The 27,062-nt window shown below is 35.4% G+C and overlaps 1 protein-coding gene across 1 annotated transcript in view; it reads right to left on the reverse strand.

Annotated features, from left to right (window-relative positions):
- Positions 1 to 21,575: 21,575 nt before the first annotated feature.
- Positions 21,576 to 27,062, reverse strand: part of TMEM106B (transmembrane protein 106B) — a 29,527-nt gene continuing 24,040 nt past the window's right edge. Inside the window, exon 8 of the mRNA XM_077757686.1 lies at positions 21,576 to 26,978. Within this exon, the coding sequence (XP_077613812.1) occupies positions 26,840 to 26,978 (139 nt within the window). The 3' untranslated portion in view covers positions 21,576 to 26,839. The remainder of the gene's footprint in view (positions 26,979 to 27,062) is intronic.

Below are 27,062 nucleotides of genomic sequence, written 5' to 3' on the forward strand. Positions count from 1 at the left end.
GAGTGACCCAGGAGTGGACAAGTGCAATGGGAAAGAAACTACCATGATTTTCGTGTGTACAAAGATTACCCCGTATTTGAAGAGAAACTGATTATTTTTTATCTTCACAATAGAGGATAGAGAATTAAGAGTGTTTTTCCAGCCGTATTTATTGACACATGATCTTTTCCTTTAAATTATTCTGGCTTATGCATATTATCACCATAACATTCACGTTTCGGTGGCAGATTTCAAAGCTTTTCCAGTGCCAACGTGGAAAGAGATGGCAACATACTGAATTTACAGGGGTTGAAGGTCTTTTTAAATGCTTTTGGGCTTTTTCAGTATGGACTGATGTTTTCTTCTTTCCATACCTTAATGGCAATTATCACCAACCAACCAACGACACAGTCCTTATATCATATCCCATATCTCTCAAGTGCTAGTGATATTATATAAGCCTACATATCACTTTCCACCTGTATGTCACCCCAATTCACCACAGGTGAAGATCTTACAGATAGTACAGCATCCCAGGGACAATCACAGCCTATTTTCCACCAGCAATGGGACCCTGTTGGCATTTACCTTGTGAGTGATCCAGTTCCATTATTATGTCCCAAGGATTTACTTTCGGTCCTGTCTTAATTTCACTTCTCCTCACCCCAAGTGTAGTCTATAACAAGGAGTTGAGTTCAAATCCTTAAGTAGTTTATTGGAAGGTAGATTCTAGGTAGCATTTGTAGGGTAGTGGAAAAATGAGACAAAGAAGGAAAGAAAGTTGACTAAGGTATTTATTATTGTGGTCAGCTGAACCTGGTTTCACACAGAGTGATAGCCTCACATTTCAAACTCATTCACTGAAACTCTGAGGTGGAAGTAGTATTTATCTACAAACTTCCACCAGTCATTGTTTGAAGGATGTTATGGGAGACTAGAAGGCAGGTATTAATTATGTGCCACTCCAGTTGGCATGGGCAAAGTGGAGCAGCTAGAAAAATTCCTTTGGTTAAGAAATTCACATGTTGACAACTAGAAGTAAAGTTTACATACCATGGTTATTCTAGAAGCAAGTCTGAGGAGCAACCAACAAAATTACTTCCCACTTTATATAATCCCAAAATATCAAGAGCAGATGAGTAGGCAGATACTACAATGGAAAAATCATTGATTCATTACCCAGCTTCTAGATGTAAGCCATTTCTCATTCTCAATTCAAGGGGATGTTGGGTGCTGATAAGGAAGGACCCTGTAACACCACAGCAGGTATAGTAGGTATTCCTACTCTGTCCCCAGAGGGATCTATGACATGTATACATATAACTGTATAAGCAAGGAAGAAGAATACTGAAATTCTTCAAGACTATTGAACACAGAGTTGAGTTGTGACTGATATGACCCCATTTTATGGCATGGGAGGTAAAATAAACAGCATATGACCATGGACATCATTGATTTTACTATACCCAAAAGATGCCAGGCTGATAAAATTTTGGAATGGCCTCTTAAATGCCCAGCTGAGACTTCATTCTGAGGATGACACCTTGAGTGATTGAGAGTTGGAATACTGTTCTTTAAGATGCAGTGTGTGTGTGTGTGTGTGTGTGTGTGTGTGTGTGTGTGTGTGTTAAGTTTATTTGAGAGACAGGAGAGAAGGAGCAGGGGAAGGTCAGAAAGGGAGAAAGAGAATCCCAAGTAGGCTCCACACCCAGGATGGAGCCCAAGGCGGGGCTCGATCTCACTAAGGTGAGATCATGACCTAAGCCAAAATCAAGACACTTAACTGACTGAGCCACTCAGGCTTTCTGAGATGTGGTATACATTTTAAACCAAAAGCCATTATATGGTGATAGTTTCTCAAACATCAGAATGCATGAGGGGCACCTGGGTGACTAAGTTGGTTGAGCATCTGACTTTGGCTCAGGCCATGATCTTGCTGTCCATGAGTTCAAGCCCTACTTTGGGCTCTGTGCTGACAGCTCAGAGCCTGCTTCAGATTCTGTGTCTCACTTTTTCTCTGCCCCTCCCCTGCTGGCCCTCTGTCTCTGTCTGTCTCTCTCAAATATAAATAAATATCAAAAAAAATTTTTTTTTAAATATCAGTATGCATGAAGCTGAGTCCTTGGCATGGGAGTAAAGGTAGACTCTCTTATCATTACCCCTACTGACCCATTTGAGGAATATGTGCTTTAGGCACTTAGGCCCCGTGTGGCATTAGAGAATGTGGTTTAGGGAGGGGTATGGAATGGAATGCTTCAATCAGGAGATATGGCAAAGTTTTGCTACTAAACCTATAACTGTGGTTGCCACCTGGACATTTTGGATCCCTGATACCAAAAGACAAACCAGCAGATAGTTACTATAGTGGGAGGGGTCATGGGAACTGATTATCATGAAGGGATAAAGTTGTGGCTGGTAATCAAGGCAGGAGAGAGTAAGTCTGAAGTTGAAGTGGTTCTGTTGAATGTCTCTTGCTGCTTTGTCATCCCCAGTGATAACCACGAAGGGACAATTGACCATACACAGCCAGTTATCACACTGGTGAGGAGAAAACAACATTTTGATGCTAGATTGATATAAAGAATATTAAGATATTGAGAAAAAAAGTTTCTAAGTTCAACCAAAATTTTAAAAATGTAATCCTTACAATTTTTCAGTATCCATTATCATTATAGAATATGACTTTTTTAATCAGAAAAGGGGTTATGGATAATGTACAATAAAAAGAGATGATATTGTAGACACAAAATCTACTTTAATACCAGAGCTTGTTTGAAAAGCTACAGTGTAATAAGACTTCACCTGAGAATTGAGAAGGTTAAGCTGTTTGATAGAGAATATCTATTTCTAATTTCAAAGATTATGAAAATCATTTGAGAAACTCTCTTTTGCCTCCATCTTTTTATTCCACTTCATGGCACTGGTACTGACCCTGTGGGGCTGGCACAGTCACAGAAAGCCAGCTAGTGTGCAGCAGCATTTTAAGGCTTATCATATAGTCATTAAGAAGATTGATTTTTTTTCTAAAGTAATTTTCATATTTCTGATTAAACCTTTCCATGGATTTACTTTAAAAGTTGTGGGACACATCAGAGATGTATGATAAAGTAAATGGAGCCCAAGTTGAAACCTTACTTAAATCACTATCTGATATTTTAACACGTTTAACTAATTTGCTCCTTGTTAAGGAGTAATTTTTTTGAGATTCTCATTTTTTGTTTTGCTTCCACTGCTATGCTGACTCCCTGCCAGTATCCCTGAATCCTTCTCCATTTTTTCCCACTCTGTTTTGTGCCTCAGGATGTTGAACCCAGCAGGTGTCAGTGATTCCCTTGCTCACAGGCTTTGGCTGCAGCCAATGGGACAAAGTTAGGACATTGGAAAGAGTGAGGAAAGTAATGTCTATGTTCATATTCGGAATCTGGCTGTCTGTGGTCTGCTGATAGGCCACCTTCTCTACAGAGCTTTCATCTCTGGGATCTGATCATTGCTACCTACCCTGGCCTCTTCCAGCCTAAAGTTGGTAAAGGCCCAGTGTTATTAGTTGCATAGGCTCAGTGCATCTCCCTGATGCTTTTTCTAAACTATGCTTTCACTATAAAGCCCTTTTACTAAAAACTCTGCGTCACGACCAAACCTGAGTGCACATGTGTTTCTTACCAAGAAAGACCCTGACTGATATAATTACTCTATATTTCTCTTCACTACAATAAAAACCTAGAAAAGTTATAAAAGGAAGTAATTACTTTAGAATTTATGACTTCTAACTGCAACACTTCTTTTCCTTAGACACACACTCCAGAGGTTGTAAATCCAATATGGATGCCCCAAGTTCTTCCTTTACAGACAGAATACCTTTCTTCCTACTTTCTCAAATCATTTTTATGATCAGTTTACCTTGCGCTCCTTTGTTGTTCTTCTCTCCTCCTATTCTCTTCTTCCTCGTAGTGAACCAAAGATCTATACTGCATTTTTCCATTATGTCAGCCTCCTCTCCAACTAAAGCCTAGAGTTAGGCTTTACCTTAAACCAAGTTCTACCTTTAACCAATGTCCAAATGAATACAATCAGTTATCTACTGGAAGTTTACACCAAATTGTCAAGCATCTCTGACTTAATATGTTCAAATATTGTCTTCATTTTCCATCTTGTTTGCTACTTTTCTTGTATAATAAATGGTAACAGCATCCTTACCAAATTGTAAACTGTGTTCATCCTCAGCTTTTCACTTTTTCTTTCTTTCTCTGACATCGAGTAATAATAGTTACTATAATGATAGCACTAAGCATGAATTAATTACCCTTTATGTCCAGGCTCTAAAATCAGTACTTCAAATAAATTATTTTATATAACATTTAAAATAATAGCTAATATCTATTAGGAAATTATATTTTTCAGATATCATGCTGAGTTTAATTTGTTTAGCTCAATCTTCATAACACTACTTTGGTGTAAAATATTATTTTTGTTTTCCCAGATGATACTAAAGCACAGTAAGTTATATAATTTCTCAAAGTTACACAGATCATACCTAGCATGATCTGAATGCAGGTAGCTTGTGTTCAAAAACATGCTATTAACCACTACTTTTTTTTTTCCTAAATCTATAAAGGAGAATTATTATCCCAATTTCATAGATGACAGAACTGATTTCAAAGATGGTTAATAAACTTATGCAAGATTATATAGCCAGTCAGATGTGAACATAGGTATAACACACAATTTTTCTTTCAAAATTCTCAGAAACATAATTCTCATTAGATTAGAAAGTCCTCCAGAAAATACTTCTTTTTTCTTTAAAAAAAATTTTTTTTGACATTTATTTATTTTTGAGAGATAGAGAGAGACAGAGTATGAGCAAGGGAGGGGCAGAGAGAGAGGGAAACACAGAATCCGAAGCAGGCTCCAGGCTCTGAGTCGTCAACACAGAGCCTGATGTGCGGCTCGAATTCAGGAACAGTGAGACCATGACCTGAGCTGAACTCAGACACCTAACTGACTGAGCCACCCAGGCGACCCCAGAAAATATATCTTCTAAAATATCCTCCAAACTTCAGTATTTGAGAAAATAACAATTTAAAAAAACAATATTTCTTGGTGTTCTAAAAACTCCAGTACTTGGTTATCCAGCTAGCAAGAAGAGAAACGAGAATTATAGCTTCCATGGTCTCACAGCAAAGCCCAGCTCGTTCATCTATTCTGTTATTATTAAATACAGGAAATAACTCTTTAAATTGTTCCTATTTCCTCTCTATTTCTATGACTACTGTCTCACCATTCCTTTTCTTAAGTTACCCCAAAAAGTTAGTCATTGTTCTTCCTTCTTATTTCTTCCAACTCACCACCTGCACTATTTTCTGAATGGTTTTTCTATAATCAAAATCCAATTACAGGGAAAGAATATTTGTAAAACATCTATCTGATCAGGGTCTAGTATCCAAAATATGAAAGAACCCTTACAACTAAACAACAAAAACACAAATGATCCAATTACATCATGGATATAAAATCTGAAGAGACATTTCTTTGAAGATGACGTTAAAGTGGCCAATAAGCACGTAACAACATAATCAACATCACTAATTTATTGAAGATATGCAAATCAAAACCACAATGAGATATCACCTCACACCCACTAAGATGACTATTCTAAAGGATGGATAATAGCAAGTGTTAGCAATAATGTGGAAATACTGGACTCTTCATACATTGCTGGTTGGAATGTAAAATGGTGCAGTTGGTCTTGAGACAGTCTTTTCAAAAAATTTCAAAAAAATCTTTTCAAAAAATTAACCTTAGAGTTACCATAATATCCAGCAATTATACTTCTCAGCACACACCCAAAAGTTTGCACAAAAACTGTACATAAATGTTGATAGCAGGATTATTCAAACAGTCAAAAAATAGAAACAACCCTAATGACCATCAGTTAATGAATGGATAAACAAAATGTGATATATTCATGCAAAAGAATATTTCAGCCATAGAAGGAATAAAGTACAACATGGATGAACCTTAAAAACATCATTCCAAGCAAAATAAGCCATTCACAAAAGGACACCTATTGCATGATTCTGTTTATCTAAAATGTCTGGAGTCAGCAAATCTGAAAATAGATTAGTGTTTGCTATAGGTCATGGAGAGGAGAAAATGGGAAGTGACTGCTAATGCATCTGAGATTTCTTTGAGGCCAAGCCTTTAACTACAACTGTTATAATAGGTTATATTACATATACTATGTTAGTCAAATAGACTCGGTGATGCTGTAGGAATAAGCCATAGTAAAATCTCAGCAGCCTAATACAATCAAAAGTTACTCTCTTACAACTGTTGTAAGAAATATCTCATATTTACTATCATTTACTAGAAGAAAAAACTTGTCAACCAGTCGTGAAATGGTAACTATCATATGGAGAATAAAGGGAGGACAGATTTGCTTTGGCCACCCTTCCATTGATAGCATCCTTAGTAAAACAGTCTTTAACAATATAGGCTTGCCATTTGTTTTTCCTTAAAAAAAAATCCTTTAACTAAATTATTAAATTTGAATGAAGCCCTGAAAATTCATTGCTCTTTAATGACCTATAAAGACATTTGTCTTCCTAGTTTAAACATGTTTTATGCCTAATTAAAAATAAAATAAGCATCTCTCAAGTGGTGAATTTATATATCATTTTATGACTATAAGAAATAAAATTAAATTTTGTAGTCAACAGCCTACTAATTCGTGTGGTTTTGTAATAAAAGCTTAGATGTAATGAAAATACGTAGTGATTTACCTTATAAATAATCAAATGATCAAGTCCATTAAAATAATTTAAAGACCTAGTTTTTTAGTATAAGTAATTCTTTTTTGTTACTCTGAATAAACAACTAGTCAGTTAAGACGTTACTTCTTAAAATTTAGAAAGTATTCAAAAAGTTCTTAGCCGTAGCTCAGATTTCAAAATTGCTATATTTCAACAAAATTTTGTTATATAATGAGGCAGAATTTGAAAGTTAAGTAACACATTCTATGTCAGTAGGATCAGCCTCTTGGTTAGACAAAATAAGGATTGGCCTATAAGATATAATTTGAGGCTATCTCTCCAAAGACTCTCCAACTTGCTGTTCTGTCTTAAATTCCAATGAAAGATTCAGTCACACAACAAATATTTATTGATGATCTACTATGTATCACATTTTGTTCAAAGATTTGAGAATTCAAAAATTAAAAAAAACTGTCCATTTTTTGGAAACCTTATTCCCTATCACTTTGATAACGCTTGCCATGTGTATGTTTGTGTGTGTATTGTGAATTTATTATCTCATTTGAGATAAAAGGAACTTTAAGCTGAAGTTGTTATTAAGGGAAAAACAAACCCTGTCATTGGTGTGCTGGCTGGGCAGTTTTTATTTGCTCAACTAGAAACACTATTTATCCTCCCCGAACCCTTATATTCTGGAGGACTGGACTTCTATGGATTACATCACCACGCTCCCATGTTGTATGGCATCCTATTCGATTGAGTGAGTCCCAGGGGCACCGGAGTGGCTCAGTCGGTTAAGCATCAAACTTTGGCTCAGGTCATGATCTCACGGTTCGTGGGTTCGATCCCCGCATTGGGCTCTGTGCTGACAGCTCAGAGCCTGGAGCCTGCTTCGAATTCTGTGTCTCCCCCTCTCTCTGTCCCTCTCCTGCTCACACTCTGTCTCTCTCTTTCAAAAATAAATAAACATTAAAAAAATAAAATCAATTGGGTAAGCAGGAGATTAGAGGAAAATGAAGTCTGAATGTGTTTTTCCTGGCTTCCTTCCTGTAGGGTGACATAGGTTGATGGAGTCCCTCAACTAGATCTCAGCACCTGTCAAGAATTCCTGTCAAAATGGTCCTTTGTATCCCTTCCTCTTCTGTCCTAAGGGTGATATTAGTGCCATGATTCACTCATCCCAAGGTATAGCACTATGTCTTGTGGTTTTCCTATGCTTTGTCCACACACTTAAAAAAACAACAATCATTTTATTAAACATTCCTCAAATTATTCAATTTGAATGTATCACTTTTTTTTTTTCCCCCTGCTAGGCCCTGACTAGCTCAGTCATTTATCTTCTGAAAAATTTCAGCGGTTTGGGAGCAACTATTCAGCACATACAATTAATCTTTCATAAGGAGACCTAATTTTAAAATGGCATTTTACCATAATTGTTTTTATATTTCAGAGAAAACACTCCACACTATCATTAAAGATCTCGGTCCTTGTTCTCTATTCATTTATGTCTTTACTTAAAGGGGGGAAAAGTTTGAGAAATAAAACACAAAATTTCAAAAATAGCTAAAATCTCCTATTATCTGTTTGTAAATACATATTAAAATAATTGTTTTTCTTGTAATAAGTTTTCAAAATTTGATGACTGGTTCTGGCTACTATAGAGTAGTTAGGAACAGGCTTAAATTCCCCTTGTGAATATAATAAAAATTGGAAAAAACTCCTAAATTTCAAAAACAATAATTTGTAGGCAATGGAAAGCTATCACATAGGGTTCCCTATGACCCCCTGAGCAAAAGGAAGAAGATAAGGTGAGCCCCACATTCACTGGCTATCTCACTGAGGCATTTTCCAAACAACAATCCAGGAAAACGGAGTCCAATCAGAGAGTGCAGTCTCACTGGATGAAAAGAAAGCAAAAATGAGAGTTCAGAGTTACATAGTCAGTTGGGATTTGAGGATCAAAGTACTGAAGAGAAGAATGCCAATACAATAAGCCCCAAAAATCTGCATAAAAATTTCCCTCTAGTCTTTGGCCAACTCTAAGCTTTGTATGTTTATTAAGAAGCACTGGGAGGGCTAGCACGGAATAGCTGTTGGAATACTGAAGGGCTGAGCAGAGATGTTGGAAGCTGCATAGAACTGTGCCTTATAAGGACAAAAAACTGGGAGGAAGAAGATAGGAACATAGACCACGACTATGAATCCATAAATAAAGCTTTTCGAAGTAGGTGCTGTTAATTTATTGCTTGCCAGAGGAAAACATGACAAAATCTAGGAGATTATAATTGAGAATTCCCACATAAAAGAATTCACAGTGTTTGACATAAAATTAAAAATTACCAAAGAAGCAAAACAACAACAACAGGTAGCCACTGATATTTAAAATGTAAAATTGACAATAGATTCAGATTCAGAGATAACTTAGGAAATAAACTTGTAGAAAAAGACTTCAAAGTTACTGTGATTAATATATTAAAGATAACAGAGGAAAATAAGGAAATGAATGGAAGATTAATGATTTCTATAGAACTTTAGAATCTATAAAAAATGGACATTTTAGAACACTAGAACAGAAAAATATAGTATCTGAAATTAGTAACATTGAATGGTTTTAGCAGCATACTAAGCAGAAGAAAAGACAAAATTAGCAAACGCAGAGATAAAACTTGAACATAAAACCCAAGAAAAGTATGGGGACCCTTTCTAAGACTGTGGCCTCCCAAAGTTTCTCATTTTCACTCCAATTCATGCTCTGCATCCCACGATTCTTCGAAGTGACATTTAAGTATTCCTACCAGTTGGCAATCTCTATAAAAAAAATACCAGCATTCTTCACAAAGCTAGAATAAATAATCCTAAAATTTGTATAGAACCAGAAAAGACCCCAAATAACCAAAGCAATCCTGAAAAAGAAAACTAAAGTTGGAGGCATCACAATTCTGAACCTTCAGAATACAAACGTGTATTCATCAAGACAGTATGGTACTGGCACAAAAACAGACACAAGGAGCAATGGAACAGAACAGAGAACCCAGAAATGAACCCACAAACATATGGCCAACTAATCTTTGACAAAGCAGGAAGGAATATCCAATGGAAACAAGACAGTCTCTTCAGCCAGTGGTGCTGGGAAAACTGGACAGCGGATGCAGAAGAATGAACCTGGACCACTCTATTACACCATACACTAAAATAAACTCAAAATGGATGAAAAACCTAAATGTAAGGCAGGAAGCCATCAAAATTCTAGAGGAGAAAACAGGCAACAACCTTTTATCTTGGCCATAGCAACTTCTCATTAGACTCTCATGTCTCTGGAGGCAAGAGAAACAAAAGCAAAAATGAACTAATGGAAGATCACCAAGACAAAAAGCTTCTGTACAATGAAGGAAACAATCCACAGACTTCAAGGTAACTTTGAATGGGAGAAGATATTTGCAAATGACAGATCAGATAAGGTTAGTATCCAAAATCTATCAGGAACTTACCAAATGCCACACCCAAAAAACAAATAATCCAGTGAGGAAATAAGCAGAAGACATGAATAGACAGCTTTCCAAAGAAGACATCCAGGTGGTTAACAAATACATGAAAAAATGCTCAACATCACTCATCATCAGGGAAATATAAATCAAAACCTTTATGAGATACCACCTCAAAAACAGGTGGCGGGAATGCAAACTGGTGCAGCCATTCTGGAAAACAGTATGGAAGTTCCTCAAAAAATTAAAAAAATAGAACTAACATACAACCCAGCAATTGCACTACCCAGTATTTATCAAAAGGAGTGCTGATCCGAAGGGGAACATGCACCCCAATGTTTATAGTAGCACTACTAACAATGCCCAAATGTCCATCAACTGATGAATGGATAAAGAAGATATATAATGGAATATTACTCAGTGATCAAAAAGAACGAAATCTTGCCATTTGCAAAAATATAGATGGAGCTAGAGTGTATTATGCTAAGCAAAGTAAGTCAGAGAAAGACAAATATCATATGATTTCACTCACATGTGGAATTTGAGAAACAAAACAGATGAACATAAGAGAAGGGAAGCAAAAATAATATAAAAACAGAGAGGGAGACAAACCAAATGAGACTTTTAAATACGGAGAACAAACTGAGAGTTGCTGGCAGGGTGTTGGGTGGGGGGATGGTCTAAATGGGCGAGGGGCATTAAGGAGGACCTTGTAGGGATGAGCACTGGGTGTTGTTATATGTAAGCGATGAAGTACTAAATTCTATATCTGAAATCATTATTACACTATATGTTAACTAACTTGGACTTAAAAACATTAAAATATAATTTTTAAAAAGTAAAGGGAAAAAGTACTATCCAAACTAACAATTTATTTGTATTACCCTGAATTTTGCCTATTTTGGATTGTTTTATATGAAGAAAAAAGTGTTCTTCACCATGGTTCTGTTGAAAATAAGCTACTTTTATTTTAGAATATAATTACTGGCATGTTTTTCTGTAAATGCATTTAATATAATAAGTAAAAAACTCCACATAAGTCCACCAGGTCTAATAATTTATATGATACTAGTCAAATTCGCAGATGCATCGTGACTTTTTTTCAAGTAATTTTGGTTTGATTCCAAAACGTTCAAAAGTAGTTCTTAGTTGCTCACTTATCTTTAATAAGTTTTACTAAAATTTTAATAATCAACTATAAAAATGAAATATTTATATCCTTTTTCATAGTTTAGNTCTGGCAGCCTCTGTTCCAGGTAAGCTGATTTCATCTGTGATTCTCTGTGTTTGCTGATCTTGTCAGACTTTGCAGGATGGTTTGGCTTGCAACCTCAATTCTCCAATAAGCCCGAGATAAATCCCTGATTAGTAATTTTTTTCAGCATTTTTCTTGTTGCAAGAATCTGAGTGAAGACTTCTAAGTTCTTTATATATCAGAGTTCAAACTGGAAGTCTGTGTACATTTTTTACATAGTTTTCAGAGGTTATCATTACTTCAAAACTAAACTTAGTGCCCCAATATCAAATAGACATTTTTCAGAGTGTCTCTTTTTGGTTTTTGCACTTTCCTTGCTTCCTTCCTTCCTTCCTTCCTTCCTTCCTTCCTTCCTTCCTGCCTGCCTTCCTGCCTGCCTTCCTGCCTTCCTGCCTTCCTCCCTTCCTGCCTTCCTCCCTCTCTCTCTCTCTTTCTCTTTCTTTGTTTTGTTTTTGTTTTTTACAGAATCAATCTGTTTCTTCCAAAAGAAATGTTATTTCTTTTTTTTTTAGTAATGGGTAGTGATTTTATTTTATTTATTTTTTTACAAATAGTTTATTGTCAAGTTGGTTTCCATATAACACCCAGTGCTCATCCAAGAAATGTTATTTCTATACTTGTTTCTTCCATACTTGCAAGTATGTCAAATGTAATTTGGGAGAGAGAGGACCATCTTCTCAATAATGGTGTTGGGCTAATTGATTTATGAATATATTTTTTGTAAAAAGAACCTAGACCCTTATTGAATACGACATCCAAATTATTTCAAGGTTGGCCACAGATTTAAATATAAAATGATCAAATCTCTGCAAGATACAAAATAAAATATATGCATGCATCAAACCATAAAACTATTGACGTTTGTTAAAATTAAGAACTTTTTTTACTGAAATAAATTATTAAGAGAATGAAAAGTAACCCAAAATTAAAGGAAAATATTCTCAACATATCATATGAATAGGCTCACATCTAGACCTCCTAAAGACTCTTACTATTAAATGAGGAAAAGAACATTCAATTATTAATGAGGAAGAGTTCAACACTTCCTAAGGGAGAGTATCCAAATAACCAATAAATATATATAAAGATCCCAAAATATTAGTTATCAGAGAAATGCAAGTTAGAACTATTCCACATCCACCTGAGTAGGATAAATGAAAAAAAAAGAGAGAGAGAGAGAGAGAGAGAATGGCTGAGGATGTGGAGCAACTGGAACTTTTACTGTTTTCACCAATTTGGAAAAATATCTGCCTTTTCCTACAAAGGCTAAACGTATTCCCTGATCTACCAATTAATGCACAGTAATGAAAAGGAACTTACTGCTGATATGCATGACACATATAAATCTGACAGACTTAATGTTGAGTGAAAGAAGCCAGGTGCAAAAGAGAACTTGACCCTGTTTATAGGAGGTTGAAAAAGTAACAAAACTAATGTAGTGATCAAGGTCAGGGTGTGTGGTGGTGGGAGCCAGGGAGGAGTATTTGTGGGTATGGCACAAGAGAATCTTCAGGGAGGTCTAGAATGTTCTAAATCTTGAATAGGATAGTAGTTCTATAACTGAATCAACATGTCAAAACTTACCAAGCTGTGTATTTAAGACTTGAGCACTTTATCTTATGTAAAGTTATACCTCAGTTTTTAAAAAGACACATTCTCCTTTCCCACGCAAATGAAATCAATACAAGGTTGAAATCTTTCAGGGATGCCTGGGTGGCTCAGTCGGTTGGGCATCTGACTTCAGCTCAGGTCATGATCTCAGGGTTCGTGGGTTCAAGCCCCGCGTCGGGCTCTGTGCTGACTACTAGCTCAGAGCCTGGATCCTGTTTCAGATTCCGTACCTCTCTCTCTCTCTCTGACTCTTCCCTGCTCATGCTGTCTCTCTCGCTCTCAGAAGTAAATAAAAACATTTAAAAAAAAATTTTTTTTTAAAGGTGAAATCTTTCATCCCCACACAAATTTTAGTTCTGCTGCAGAGAAAAAATGGAAACATTATCTTCAAAACATAGTACAAATTTTCCTTTACAATTTAATTGCTAATGTATTTTTATAATAATGTTAAGCTTTCTTTTAATTGTTCAGGCTATAAAATACTGAAGCAGCCCATTGCCAAGTATATACAGAACCATCTACCCTAATGTTTTTGTCAAATACTGAGAAGTGGGAGTGTGATGCTAATCACAGATCTAAAGCAAACATATTTTTAAGGTTGAACAAAAGTTTCTCTTGGATATTGCCTGTAAAAGAAAATGCCTCCTTTGGTGGTCCCTTCATTGTCTACTGAGGAGTCCTTAAATTAAGAACTAAAAGCCATAACTACCCAGTTAACTTTTAATATATAGTTTTCCTTGGGTTTGCACAATATTTGCTTAGTAACGGTCAGTCAGTTCCACTTAAACCAGTAAACAAAAATGTAGCAAACCAAGAATCTAGAGATGTTGGCAGGGCAATGTTTACACTAATTTAACAGAAACATGGTCCATGTATAAATTAAATTAGTGTAAACAGGAATATAGGCCATGTAGAGTATTAAGTAGCTTTTGGGGCATTTTTTATTAATGATAAATCAGCCATTTCGGAGAATTTTAACACAAAGATCCTGAGATTAGGAATCTGGCACCAACACTTTAATTATGGAGCCTTGGCTAAGGCTCTAAGTGTCAGCTTCCTTATACATACATATAAAAAAAGGTTATTTCTAAAGTTCTTCTATTGCCCAAGAGAAAGTTCCATAATAATTTTTTAGCATACTGTATCATGATTTTCTACATTAATAGTCACTTACATATGCAGACTTATTAGGAATTTAATCATTTTTCCATTTTATATTTAAATCTGTGCTTTGCTAACTGAGAAAAAGAGAGTCATTTTGTTATGTGTGACAATACAATTTTAAGAAGACTTCATAGTATGCACAAGATTCCTCCACTTTCTCCCCTCTTCTTGCACTGTAGCATGGAAAGTATTATAAAAATACTCATCGAAATCAGTCATTTCCTCTCAGCCCTCCACCAAAAGTTGTATCCAGTAAAGCCATTATGCCCTGTTACACAATCAGGTACAGGTGTCCAAACTTAAAACATACAATAAACAAGCCAACAAACGGTTATGTAAAATACATTCTACCTTTGTAAAAACAAATCCAACTTTACAACAGCTTTTTTTTTTTAAAATGTGGGTAAAGGGACAGTAAAATGGACAGCATAATTTCAAAATCGATTTTAATTTTTTCAAAAACATTGTGGGACAAGGCAGCCTAGATGGCGGAGGGGAAAATTTCTGGAAGGAGTTAAGGCTACTTTTTCCCTGACCTAGTGCAGGCCTAGGAGCCTCTGACCACTAGGTGATCTCAGGCTCCACTTCCTGAGCTCTTCCTTAAAAATCTTGCAAGAAGCCTGAGGCTGAAAGTTCTATTTGAGACTTTTCAGAGTTTTCTTTGTTCTACAACTAAATGTAGTGATGGCAGGAATTGGTCCAGTCCCATCTCCAGCTCTCTCCACTCTACCACGCACTCTTCTTCCCCATCCTTTCCTTCCCCAGCATCACTCCACACTTGGGCCTCCAGTGCCCAAAGGACCTCCCTGCTAACAGCTGTCTTTTGACCACCCCTCGGGTGTAGGCATGAGTACACTGGGCTGAAAAGTGAACTCAGGGTTTGTGAAACAGACATGCAGAGTCCTAGGCACCCATGGCCTTCTCTAGAAGGGGGACAATGATCTTTGGATGGCCACATGACCTTAGCCCTAGCGGGAGTGACATGGCGAAGGACAACTCCAGCACCTACTGACGTTGAAACCCCTTTTGTCCAACTCTAAGGGATGAACTGATCACAGTGGTACCACAGGGACATTCAACATGTAAAAACAGTTAACTGTGTTCCAATGCCAATGCTGTAACTAAATAGCAGAATGCTGTCAAGAATATCCAGTGAATAGAAAATATGATCAGAGGCATAGGACTTTAATACTCATTGTCAACCACATCTGCTCCCAGGCAAAACATAAAGCATCTAGGTTTTGTATTGCTCTCTTCTGGCCTATGTCCTCTCAGCACTCTCAAGGTAAGGACCCTGCTTGGGGCGTCTGGGTGGCCCAGTGGGTTAAGCGTCCAACTCGGGCTCAGGTCATGGTCTCATGGTTTGTGGACGGGAGCCATCAGGCTTTGTGCTGACAGCTCAGAGACTGGAGCCTGCTTCAGATTGTGTCTCCCTCTCTCTTTACCCTTCCTCTGCTAATGCTTTTTCTCTCTCTGTCTCTCAAAAATGAATAAAAATGTTAAAAAAAATTTAAAAAGGAAGATGAGGAACCTGCTCAAATCTTGGTACAGACTTATCCCACCTAGAATTACTCTCCACATAAGGATGTGACCCTATTATTTTCCCTTTTCTTCTAGAAATTCCCTTTATCTTAAGGAAAGTGATGTCACCTTAAGGGAAAGGCAGAAACCAAGGATGAGGAAAGTAGTCTTCTCAATAGAAAAGTCTCAGAGGATTTTTCATTTTAAAAGATGATACTCACTGGCAGAAAGGAACATTTCATTGGTGAAAATTGTGATAGTATAGCAAAACTTGAAGATATTGTTTGGACCGATGTTTTCTATTTTTAGCTACCTAAGTTGAAATGAAGTAAATACCACAATCAGTGGTCTTTTGGAAAATATGATAAAGATATAGGGTTGTGAGGATTTTTTTCAAACTTAGTAACATTAAAAGTACTATCGTATTGTATAAATAAGTGATGGAGGGGAGAGTGGAAAGGCAGAATAGAAGATATATAAACATAATGTATAGAATTTCTATTAAGTAATCAATTAAACAGAAAACATCATTACAATTTCTTCAGTGTAAAAAACTCAAAATCTCAGCTGTCTCCTCCATTAAAAAATAGTAATTTTTTTTTCAAATTCTTTATAGTCATTTATATACTGTCTATTCCAGATTTTCATTGTCCTACTTTACAACCTAGGAATGAATTTTTAAAGGCACAATTAATGACTCCATTCTCTTTCACTAATATGAATATGATTATTTTATTGGAAGTCACTACTATGTATTATTTTATACTTTATTTCTTCCATAACTTTGTTCATATATTAGCCTCATATGGTACCTACCTTATATGATATTATAAGATAAGAAATCAGGGGAGATTTAATGTAGAAATAACAATGGTATATGATATCTCTACTTATTCATTTATGCTTATATAACTTTGGAGGTGCTCAAAGAGTTCCACAAATATTGAGTCATTAAAGCTTAGTACCCCTGTGAGGCACACTTGGTTATTATCATTATAACTTATTATTATTATTCCTACAGATCAAGTTTCCCCCGGAGTGCTGAATGGCTCTTGCAGAAAGTGCTGGCTTCTTAATATTCTGCATCTGAGAATCACATTACAGGCTTATAAAATTAGCTCATTTTTCCTTGTCTCTTGTAAGTTACCAGCGGCCATCATCCACTTCAGGTGCTCATCCACCTTTTACAAAGCCTTCTAGTTAAAAGGGCATTTTGTTCCTTATCAGAGATAAGGAGAAGAGGAAAAGTAGTTGAGAGATAAAAAGTAATCACTGGGTGGTTTGCTTTCCGACACCACCAATCTCCAATTTTCAGTGAACACCAACTGGGTATCCCACAAATTTAACTCACTTCTGACACAATCTACCTGAGCATCAGATCCCACAGGTTAATGGCTTAGCCCCATAACACTGCCCCTAGTTCAGACACTAGTCTCAAGTCCAGATTATCCTGACTTCCGACCCACTGTCTAAAACCTGGAATTCCCACTACCCCTTCCTTGAATTCAGTAATTTGCTAGAATGGCTCACAGAGCTCAGAGAAACATTTACTTATATTTACCAGTTTTTTATACAGGATATAGATGAACAGCCTGATCAACAGGTACATTGGGTGAGCCTGGAGTCTGGAGCAGAAGGTCGTCAGTACAAGTGCTTCTGCGACCTTGGAACTGAGATTTTGCCACCACCCTCACCCCTACCCCCACCCCCAGCACCTGGATACCTTTAACCTGAAAGCTCTCCAAACCATGGTAGGTCATTTTGGGTTTTTATGGAGGTTTCATTACACAAACATTGCTGATTACATCATTGGCCTTTGGTAATTGAACTCCATCTCTAGTCTCTCTCTCCACAAAAATCTCAGAGGTGATGTTGAGAATTCTAACCTCTAATCACAAAGCTGGTTCAGGGGCAACCAGCCCTCATTCTTAGGGACTTTCCAAATACCAGCTCATTAGCATAAACTCAGGTGTGGTTCAAAAGGACTTGCTATGAATAATAAAAGGCAATGTTATCACTCTTATTACTTAGAAAATCCAAAGATTTTAGAAATTCAGTGCCAGGAATGCAATGAAGATCAAATACTAATTTCTTATACTAAGTCACAGCATCACAGTAGGTGTCATAAAAATTATTCGTAATTTAAGTAGTATCAAAATACAGAGTATTTAAGTGAATACTCTAGTGCATCATTTACAGAAGCCACCACTGAAATAACTAATGGCAAAGTAATGATGAAACACCCATTATATAGCTAAACGATGTGTTTCATATTAACTATTACAAATAAAAGACCTTGAAACTATTAAAGCATTTGCTTGAAAAAAGTTTTTTAACATTTGTTCATTTTTCAGAGACAGAGACAGAGTGCAAGTGGGGGTGGAGGGAGGCGGGGATAGAGAATGAGGGAGACAGAATGCGAAGCAGGCTCCAGGCTCTGAGCTGTCAGTACACAACCCGACTCAGGTCTCTCGGAACTCTCGAGCTGTGAGATCACGACCTGGGATGAAGAAGTCAGACGCTTAACAAACTGAGCCACCCAGGCACCCCAAGAAGGTGCTGCTTTTAAAGTAAGTGTGATAATATGAATATTCAAATAAAGTACTTTTAGAAAATTCCATATTGCTTAACTTAAAAACAAAAGTTATCTGATAGGGACACAATTAAAATTAATACATAAACAAGTGGGGATGTAATTTTAAAAAGCTACAATTTATAATGTGAACAAGGAACTTCTGGACTAAGAAGCTTTCTACTCAAATTAGACAATTTAAGATATATGAAAGTTTACATCTGAATAAACATTCTCTATAAAAAAATTTGACTTTAACCTTAATCTTAACTTCACATAGGTTGTCATATATACCAGTATCTCCATTTCTATTTGTTCTCAACAGTAGAAATAATTGCTCACAAATTATCAACAGGGCAGAAAACTCAGTTTTGAGAAGTGTACCCTTTAAAATTTAAGAATTAAATTTTATACTATATGTTAACTAACTTGGATTTAAATAAAATAAAAAAATATCTGAAACAGATACAGATTTAGAATTCTTTGTAGTTCTAGTCTCTTCTGGTAATCTTCTTAAAAAATGTTATTACTGACATTTTCTATTGATCAATCTGGAATTCTCTAAATAAAAGTAAATTCATTATGGGGCACCTGGGCGGTTCAGTCAGTTAGGCCTCCGACTTCAGCTCAGATCATGTTCAAAGTTCATGAGTTCGAGCCCCATGTCAGGCTCTGTGCTGACAGCTCAGAGCCTGGACCCTACTTCAGATTCTGTGTCTCCCTCTCTCTCTCTGCCCTTCCCCCACTCAGTCTGTGTGTCTCTCTCTCAAAAATTAACATTAAAAATAAATTCATTATATAATCACTTTAAGATGACGCACATTGCCCTGTCTTAAATCTTTTTTTAAATTCCCTTTGAAGACTAATCATTTGAAATATATGTAAAAATGGAAAAATCATTAACTAGAAAGTTAGCAATTCCGTATTTCCCCTTTATTGTCATTTTTAAAGCTATTCATAAAATATAAATGTAAAACAATTTTAAGCTTGTATTTGCTCACTTATGAAATATGTTCTAGTCATACAGCAAAGCAATGTAACAAAATTGCTATTATCACTTCCCCCTGGCTTCAGGGGCCCCTGGGGGAAGAGGAGTCATGGACTACAGGGATTCTGTTCTCAACGAAGTCCAAGTGGTTATGTTTTGTTATTATTATGACAGGAAAAGATAGGCTTCAGTAGACAGAGAGGGAGAGGATAGGACCTGAGGGCTCTGGGTGGGGAAAATCACAAATTTTGGAACAATGCTGGGAGGGTCTGACCACAGCAAACCCCCTTGGGCATAAGGTTCCTTTTAAGAGTATAACAGACACCACCTACTGCCCTCTGGAATCTGACCACAACCTTATAAAATATGGACCCTTGCCTATTGCCACCAGCATTCACTTTCAAGGGTCCCATATCTGTAAAGAGGGCTTTCATACTAATCTTACTTTCTGATCTTTTCTTTTTTATTTATGTTTTTTTTAATANTCTTATGTGTCCACCTCTTCATTCTTTGAAGCAGTGAGACAATGAGCCCTAGGCATTAAGGCTAAAAAAAAAATTCCTGCACATTATTGGGATTCTATGGAAGATGTTGCTTAAAAATAGGTTCAGAGGGCACCTGGGTGGCTCAGTCGGTTAAGTGTCCGACTTCAGCTCAGGTCATGTCTTTGCAGTTCACAAGTTCAAGCCCCACGTCGGGTTTTGTGCTGACAGCTTGGAGTCTGGAGTCTGCTTCAGATTGTGTCTCCCTCTCTCTCTGTTCCTCTCCCACTCACACAGTCTCTCTCTCAAAAATAAACATTAAAAAAAATTAAAAAATAGATTCACAACTAAAATAATAAAGAATTCTGAAAACCACTGATTAAAGAAGTAAAATCTACCAGAAAAAAACTCATGAATTTCCTGGTGATTCTTCTTTCTCCCTTGAGAAGCTGGCCAGGTAGAGCACACCCAGGTAATCCTTTTTTCCCCTCTATTATTCTATCAAGTTATTTTTGGTTATATCTCACCTAACTTCAGATCATTCTACTTGATACAAGATTTTTAAAATTGTAATTAGAACATTTTACTGTAAGCTGGCAAAACACATTTTGAGTAAATATTGATTAAAACAAAAGTTTAAACCAAGTTTTAAGTTCAGTTCAAACAAAACGTTTTGAATTCAAAACCAAAATCAAAATCTTTGTGACAGGACAATTCTTTTAAATTACACATTTGGGAAAAGAAGTCACCAAGTGTTTGGGTGAATATGCAGGAAGAGAGGGATAGGTGGGTGGGCTACTTGGGATGAACATTGAAAAACAGGGAAGATTGAGGGATTTTAAAAAATGGTGAAATAAATTTCCCAGAAAAAGGGAAGAGAATGAGCAAAGTGTGGAAAATGGAAAAAACTATTTCCAAAGAATGGCAAACATCTCAATTTGGCCTAGACACATGTAAAAGGCAATGACAAGAAAAAGGAATATGAATTTAGATGGGGTCAGACAAGGAAAGGTTCTCAACACCAACAGCTAAGGGCCTGGGCTTTTTTCAGTTTGGGAAAAAAAAAAAAAAAAAAAAACAAGGAGTATTAGCAATAAGAGATTTCAAGTATGAGACAGAGTCCAGAGATACTACAGAGGCAGAAGAGATAGAATTTGACAAAAGAATGGAAGCTATGTGGATGAAAGAAAAATCAAAGATGTAGAAGTGGAATTTGGATAAGAACTAAAATTTTGAGAGCTTTGTGGTAATGGACTTTCAGTATCTGTGAGGATTATTTACGTCAAGGGAATTTCAAAAGTAAAACCAAGATATTTGACTGATACAAATTTTATTTTTATTTTTCATGCTAAAATGTTTTACAAATTTTATTTTGTCATACACAAGTACAAGAGCAACAGTTACAAGTAACTAAAAAAATAGCATTTGGGGGCACTTCTATTCCTTTTGCTAACGTAAGTATGTTTTGTTACATCAACAGCAACAATAATTACTATTACAGAACTGTGTAACTTGGAAATTTAGTGTGTTAGGATGGAGGCTAATCATGAAACAAGCAAAGAGTAAGTGCCCAAACATAGCCTTTCATTCTTTATTATTCTTTATTCCATAAATAGAATCTATCCAATAATGTCATCATTCAATATGTGACCAATTAGATCGACTCAGCCTTTTGCAAAATCTGACTTAATTTAGTTCTACAAGTCAATCTAAGACAAAACACACAAGGCATAGCTTGCTGATATTTAATGCCTAAAACAAACCATTACATAATGAAGTTCTGCATCTTTTGCAACTTGGCACGTGTTCCATCTTACACATGACTCAAAGATGAAGAGTACCTACGGCACTGAGTGTCACCCAACCACAGCTGATACAGTATCTCCCAGACTTCTAGTTTCTAAAATTCTGGGGGAAGTGGGACAATTTGAACAGTAAGAGTCTACACGGTAGTAATATTACCTCTTGGCCATTGGCCCAATACTAATCCTTTTTGTTTTTTAGTATACAAAATATGCTGAAAACATTTCCTTAAACACATTTCAATTAATGTAATTAAACAGAAGGCAACAATTTCCTTCTTTAAGAGTTATTTAGCTATGAAAAACTCGCCACATATTTGTTAAATTAATTTATGGAATATTTTTAGGGTCAATACAGATATTTAATTTAGAGCCTCTGCTAAACATGTGTAAAAGAACTACAAACATAATCATGTTAGTTCTTTTTAAAAAAAATGGAAATTACCATTTTTATCCCTATAGTAATTTTATAAATATATCACTTGCTTTTATCCAAATTAAGGATAAATTTCAAAATTCCACTGTGAAATTTACATTCTCACTAAGCACAAAAATACATAAATATTAGTTCTAATCAGAAATTTAAGCTAAGCGAAAATTTTTACTCTGAAATAAGTAGACCTGGGATATAGAAGTGAAAGTTTTGATCAAAGCAGATCACAAATATATTCTGTTTTCATGTAAAAATAATTTTTTTAAAGAAATAATGTTTAACAGTCTTTTAATTCCATCTTTTCAAACACATATTTTTTTCTTTTAAAATAAAATAGTTTCAGATAAATATCTCATTTAAAATCTGATTTTACAAAAAAGAGAAGTAAAATTAATGATTCTTAGATGTATTTGAGCCGGGTAGTTGCTGCTTCCAGATGTCATGAGCCACAAATCACAATACTATCGTAAGTAACCTTTGGCTTCCAACGTAGTAACTTGAAATTCAATTCATACTGCCGACCAAAGAAGTCTGATGTGTATTTGTCAATTTAAAATTTTACATCTTTTAAAAAGAAAAAAAATTCCTAACAGATAAGTATGAATCATTTAAAAAATCACTGATAAGCCATTTTTATCATACCAAAGAGCTATAAAATAATAAAGTATCTTAATAGTATTTTTGAAAATACTATCAAAAACTTCAAAATCTTATATATATTAAGTGCAACAACCAATATATTTTTACAAGCAAAACATCTTCAAAGGCTGGAAAGAAAATATGCTAATTTTAAAAGCAATTAAGTTTGAGTCATAAGTCATGTTTTGAATCTCAAGTCTGCCACTTCCAAGCTTATGTATTTCTTCTCTAAAAGTCTGTTTCCTCAGATTTAAAATGGGGGGAAGGGGGGGCAATGTCAGTATCTACCTTATAGGGCTTTCTGAGGAACAATCAGATAATGCACATAAGAGACTGCTACAGCATCTGACACAGTAAGTAACTAACAGATATTAGCTATACTAAGCAGTGACTTCCTTTGGGGCTGAGTATCCAACAAACTATTTTCTTAAATAAAATATAATCATATGAAGAATTATTTATTTTAAGAATTTAAAAAAATGATGTGGAAGGGAGCTGGGGACATGCCCTACAACAAAACACCCCTATATTGCAATAATGATACCTTTATTGTATTTTGGCAATCACTTTCCCTCTATTTGAACACTACTGTATCACTTCCAAATTACAACTCAAAAGACCTCAACTGAATTTTTTTATCACCAATCTTAGAGAAAGTAATTACCTCACTGGCCTAAATAAATGAAAAAGGCACAGAAAAACTGCTCACAATTAAAACCAGTCATTTATATATGATGTACCATAGTAAAGGTGGTTATTTAGCAATTTCAAGCAATTTATCTGGTATCTAATATTTTCACACTGTTCTTATTTCAGATCTCAAATACATTAATTTCTATTATTTATATATAGCTCAGTTTCACAGTGTATCAGTAATATCTTTATTGGAATAACCAAGAAATAATAAATTTTAACAGAAAAATTCAGCTATAGATTATACTCCAAATTATTTCACAAATGCTCATTTTCCATTTAAAATATTTCAGGTACCAACTTAAAGGTATCCAAATCTTAGCCCATCAGTATTATTTTGATGGTCACTGTGAACTATGTGAATGTGTTCTCTGATCTTTAAACATACTAACCTAAGTTAACAGGGCTTCTCAATGGACTCTTCTTTTAAATGATAGAGGACACACACAGGAGACAAAAAAAATTAGGTCTGGCCCCAATAAGACTATTTCCTAAATATGTGATCTTCAGCAAGTCCCTTAACCTCTCCATGCCACTTCTTCCTCTTCTAAAAGATGAGGATCCTGCCCCTCTCCTTTGTCTGACTCACTGGACCAGGTAAATTATATAAGAAAAACACAGGGAAACGCTTTACAAGGGCATAGTGTTAGATACATATAATATCAACACACGGAGACTTGTTGGATTTGGTTAGAATGACCTATTAAAACTGTAATTTAAGAAAAAAGTTATTCTTGAGAGTATCAGGGGAAAAAATGTAACATCTTTACCCTATCTTTTGAATAAGATCTAAAAGCAGTTTTAAAAAATATATATTGCTATCTATCCTATTACTATGTAAGAAAAAATACAGTGGACAGTGCTGATTCTTCCCTGTTTTTTCTTTTTTAAATGGCTGTAATTCTGTTTCACCTGAATGTGTTTTTGTAATTTAGTAATTTATAGCCTGTTCTGTTCCAGGCTTTTTCTGGCAAGTTGCTTAAACGTCTCTGAAAGTCGTCACAGGTGATCTTTTTTTCCTCTACTACTGGTTTGCACTTATTTTAAATTCTAGGTTTTTCTACCTTATGCTTCATGGAAAGTAGGTATAATAAAAGAGTTTTAATTTTTTAAAATGAAGAAAAAATATTCAAAACTAAGTCATTAAAAGCAAATGTTCCTTCACTGTCCTGTCTCTTCAGCAAATACTAAGCATGCACTTCAAAACGATATCAGAACCACAAATCAATAGAAAAATCCATTCAACTTACACTACATATTTTGCAAGGTTAAAAGACACAGAGCGGGAAATACATCAGGATTGATTTTTGAAGAAGGCGTATCTGAAGGGTGATTTTGAAGTGAATGGGACATGAGGACAAGAAGAGAACAGAACAGAATGATAAACATTTTTGAAACATTTGATGATTTATACAGAGTCATTGAAATACTATCATCTCTAGGTCACTAGCTAAATGAGAAGCAGCTTGACAGGTGACTGGTCAGATATGTAGAAAGATTTGGAAGCCCTAATACAGATGATTATTGGTTAAAGTCACAGGGGGTAGAAATTTTGAGGCAAAAGAGTGTCTAGATAATACTCATGAAAAGATCAAAAGATCTGTCAAAAGACAGAATGAGGGAAAATGAAATGAGAATGATTTGAAAAATACAAATAGAATCAAAATATGAGAGGGGTATTCAGTTTCAAGGAGAACGGGAGTAGTCAAAAATCACAGAAGACAAAAACATGAAGGCTGGGTCTGACTAGTGAGTCTGTAACAAATGGAATGGGGTGACTTTAATAACAAAGATGGATGAGTTAGGAACAGATTAAGGTAAAACAATCAGTTAAAAAAAAGTTTGTGCATTCTACCCATTTAAAATGTTCACTCAGGAAAACTTGGAGAAAATTATATGAACACTAAGGGGAGACCTGAGTGTGTTTAAAGGCAGAACAAAGACTTCATTAGCTCTAAATAATTAAACGAAGCTTGTTTGTAACAGCTCAGAGAGTCCGACTGATAAACAGGTATTTTTCAGACCTAAGTTAGGCACTTTGAGAGGGAACCTGACTTCTGTCTCTACAGAGCAGAAAGGAAATCAATCTCAAGCCACTTATTTTTTATTTTTATTTTTTTGGTATCACAATTGGTCCCTACCCTCAGTGGTATATATTTACAAGGTAATTAGAACTTGGTAAGTGAAAAGGCATGAACCCCAAATAGAAACTGGTGTTGAAACTATAAGATGACAAAATTCAAGAGTCAGTGATTTCCACTTGAAAACAGTTTTAAATTAAATCCAAACAAAAAGCTGAAAATTTAATAAAAATGTTAACTGCTAGTGGCATGATATCCATGTGATGTGCAAAGTGAATAAATTTTTAAAAAGCATAATACAGGTTTGTTTGTTTTTTTAATATATAGCCACCATTATTTAATAAGATTTCTTGGGGAATTTCTACCAAAGACATAATTTCCTCCTTAAAAACAGGCATAAAATGGATGACATGGGTGACTTGGGTACCTAAGAGTTGTGAAAAGTGTCTCCACAACTTGTTAGTCTAAAAAAAAGTGGAGCATCAAAATACTTTATTTCAAAATTACGTGATGCCTGATTCTGTATGTAATTGGAACCATATTCACATTCTATAAGTTTCTGAATTTCAGTTTCCCATTTTATGTATTTTTATGAGCAACTTACTTTATTTTGAATCTGAACTTTATTCGACATTTATTAAAGCTGTATAAAAGCCATGCACAGTTTATTTACAATATTATACAATAACGATGTTTGAAGACTACATAAAAATTTCACAAAACTTACTTCGATGGAAAGACATGTGAAACGGGTCCTTCAAAAATTTTAGGTTCATAATTTTGCAGAGATTATTTTGGTTTCTAGTGTTATGCAAGCACTGGCTTGAAATAAGACTGACAAAAACGTGCAAATGAGTAGAATTTCAACAAATGAAAAACCACAAATGTTTAGCTAAAAGCTAAAATATCTTGAAATCCTACTATGTAGCAATGGGAATTTATAAAACAGAAAAAAAAGTTATTTTTTAAAAGTCATGAATAACAGGCTCTCAGTAATACTCTGTAAGAGCATTCAGAAATAAAGTTTCTCAAATTATGTTCATAATCAAAATTAGGTTTTTAGTAGTGACTTAAGCTGTGAATTGTTAAGTAATTATTTACTGTCCTACATGGGAAGTCTCAATTTCCCCCTATCGGGAGAGGGGGGAAGAAAATCAATTGATAAATTTAGATTCAAGTACAAGATCCTGGTACAGATAACATTACCAGAGTCGAGTGCTGCAGTAATGTTGGAGTCCACATGCTTTTACCTGTACCCCTAAAATGGAAGGTGTAAACTTTAGGTTTCTTCAATTTAAGATCTCCTATCAGGAAGTAAGTACCTCATCCTTCAGAGTTCTGGAAAATATCAATAGGGATTTCTTCTCCAGTGGCATCTCCTTCAGTTTTTACTGCTGTGGCTGAAGTACATTTAGATACTCAGACTGACCCAACTGGTAAGTTGTGTTCCTTCCGCAATCAACATACTGGTATCTTTCCTGGGATATCTGTTCAGAGTGTCCAAAGTATGTTGTTGTCACAGTAACTCTAAAAAAGAAAACAATAAAAAAAACTCAAACGGGGAGACACATTAAATTATTTACACAGAAGTTTTCTTAACTGAGAATACTT

Source organism: Crocuta crocuta, unplaced genomic scaffold (genome assembly GCF_008692635.1).
Source record: "Crocuta crocuta isolate KB4526 unplaced genomic scaffold, BGI_CrCroc_1.0 scaffold62, whole genome shotgun sequence".
Classification (NCBI taxonomy): Eukaryota; Metazoa; Chordata; class Mammalia; order Carnivora; family Hyaenidae; genus Crocuta; species Crocuta crocuta.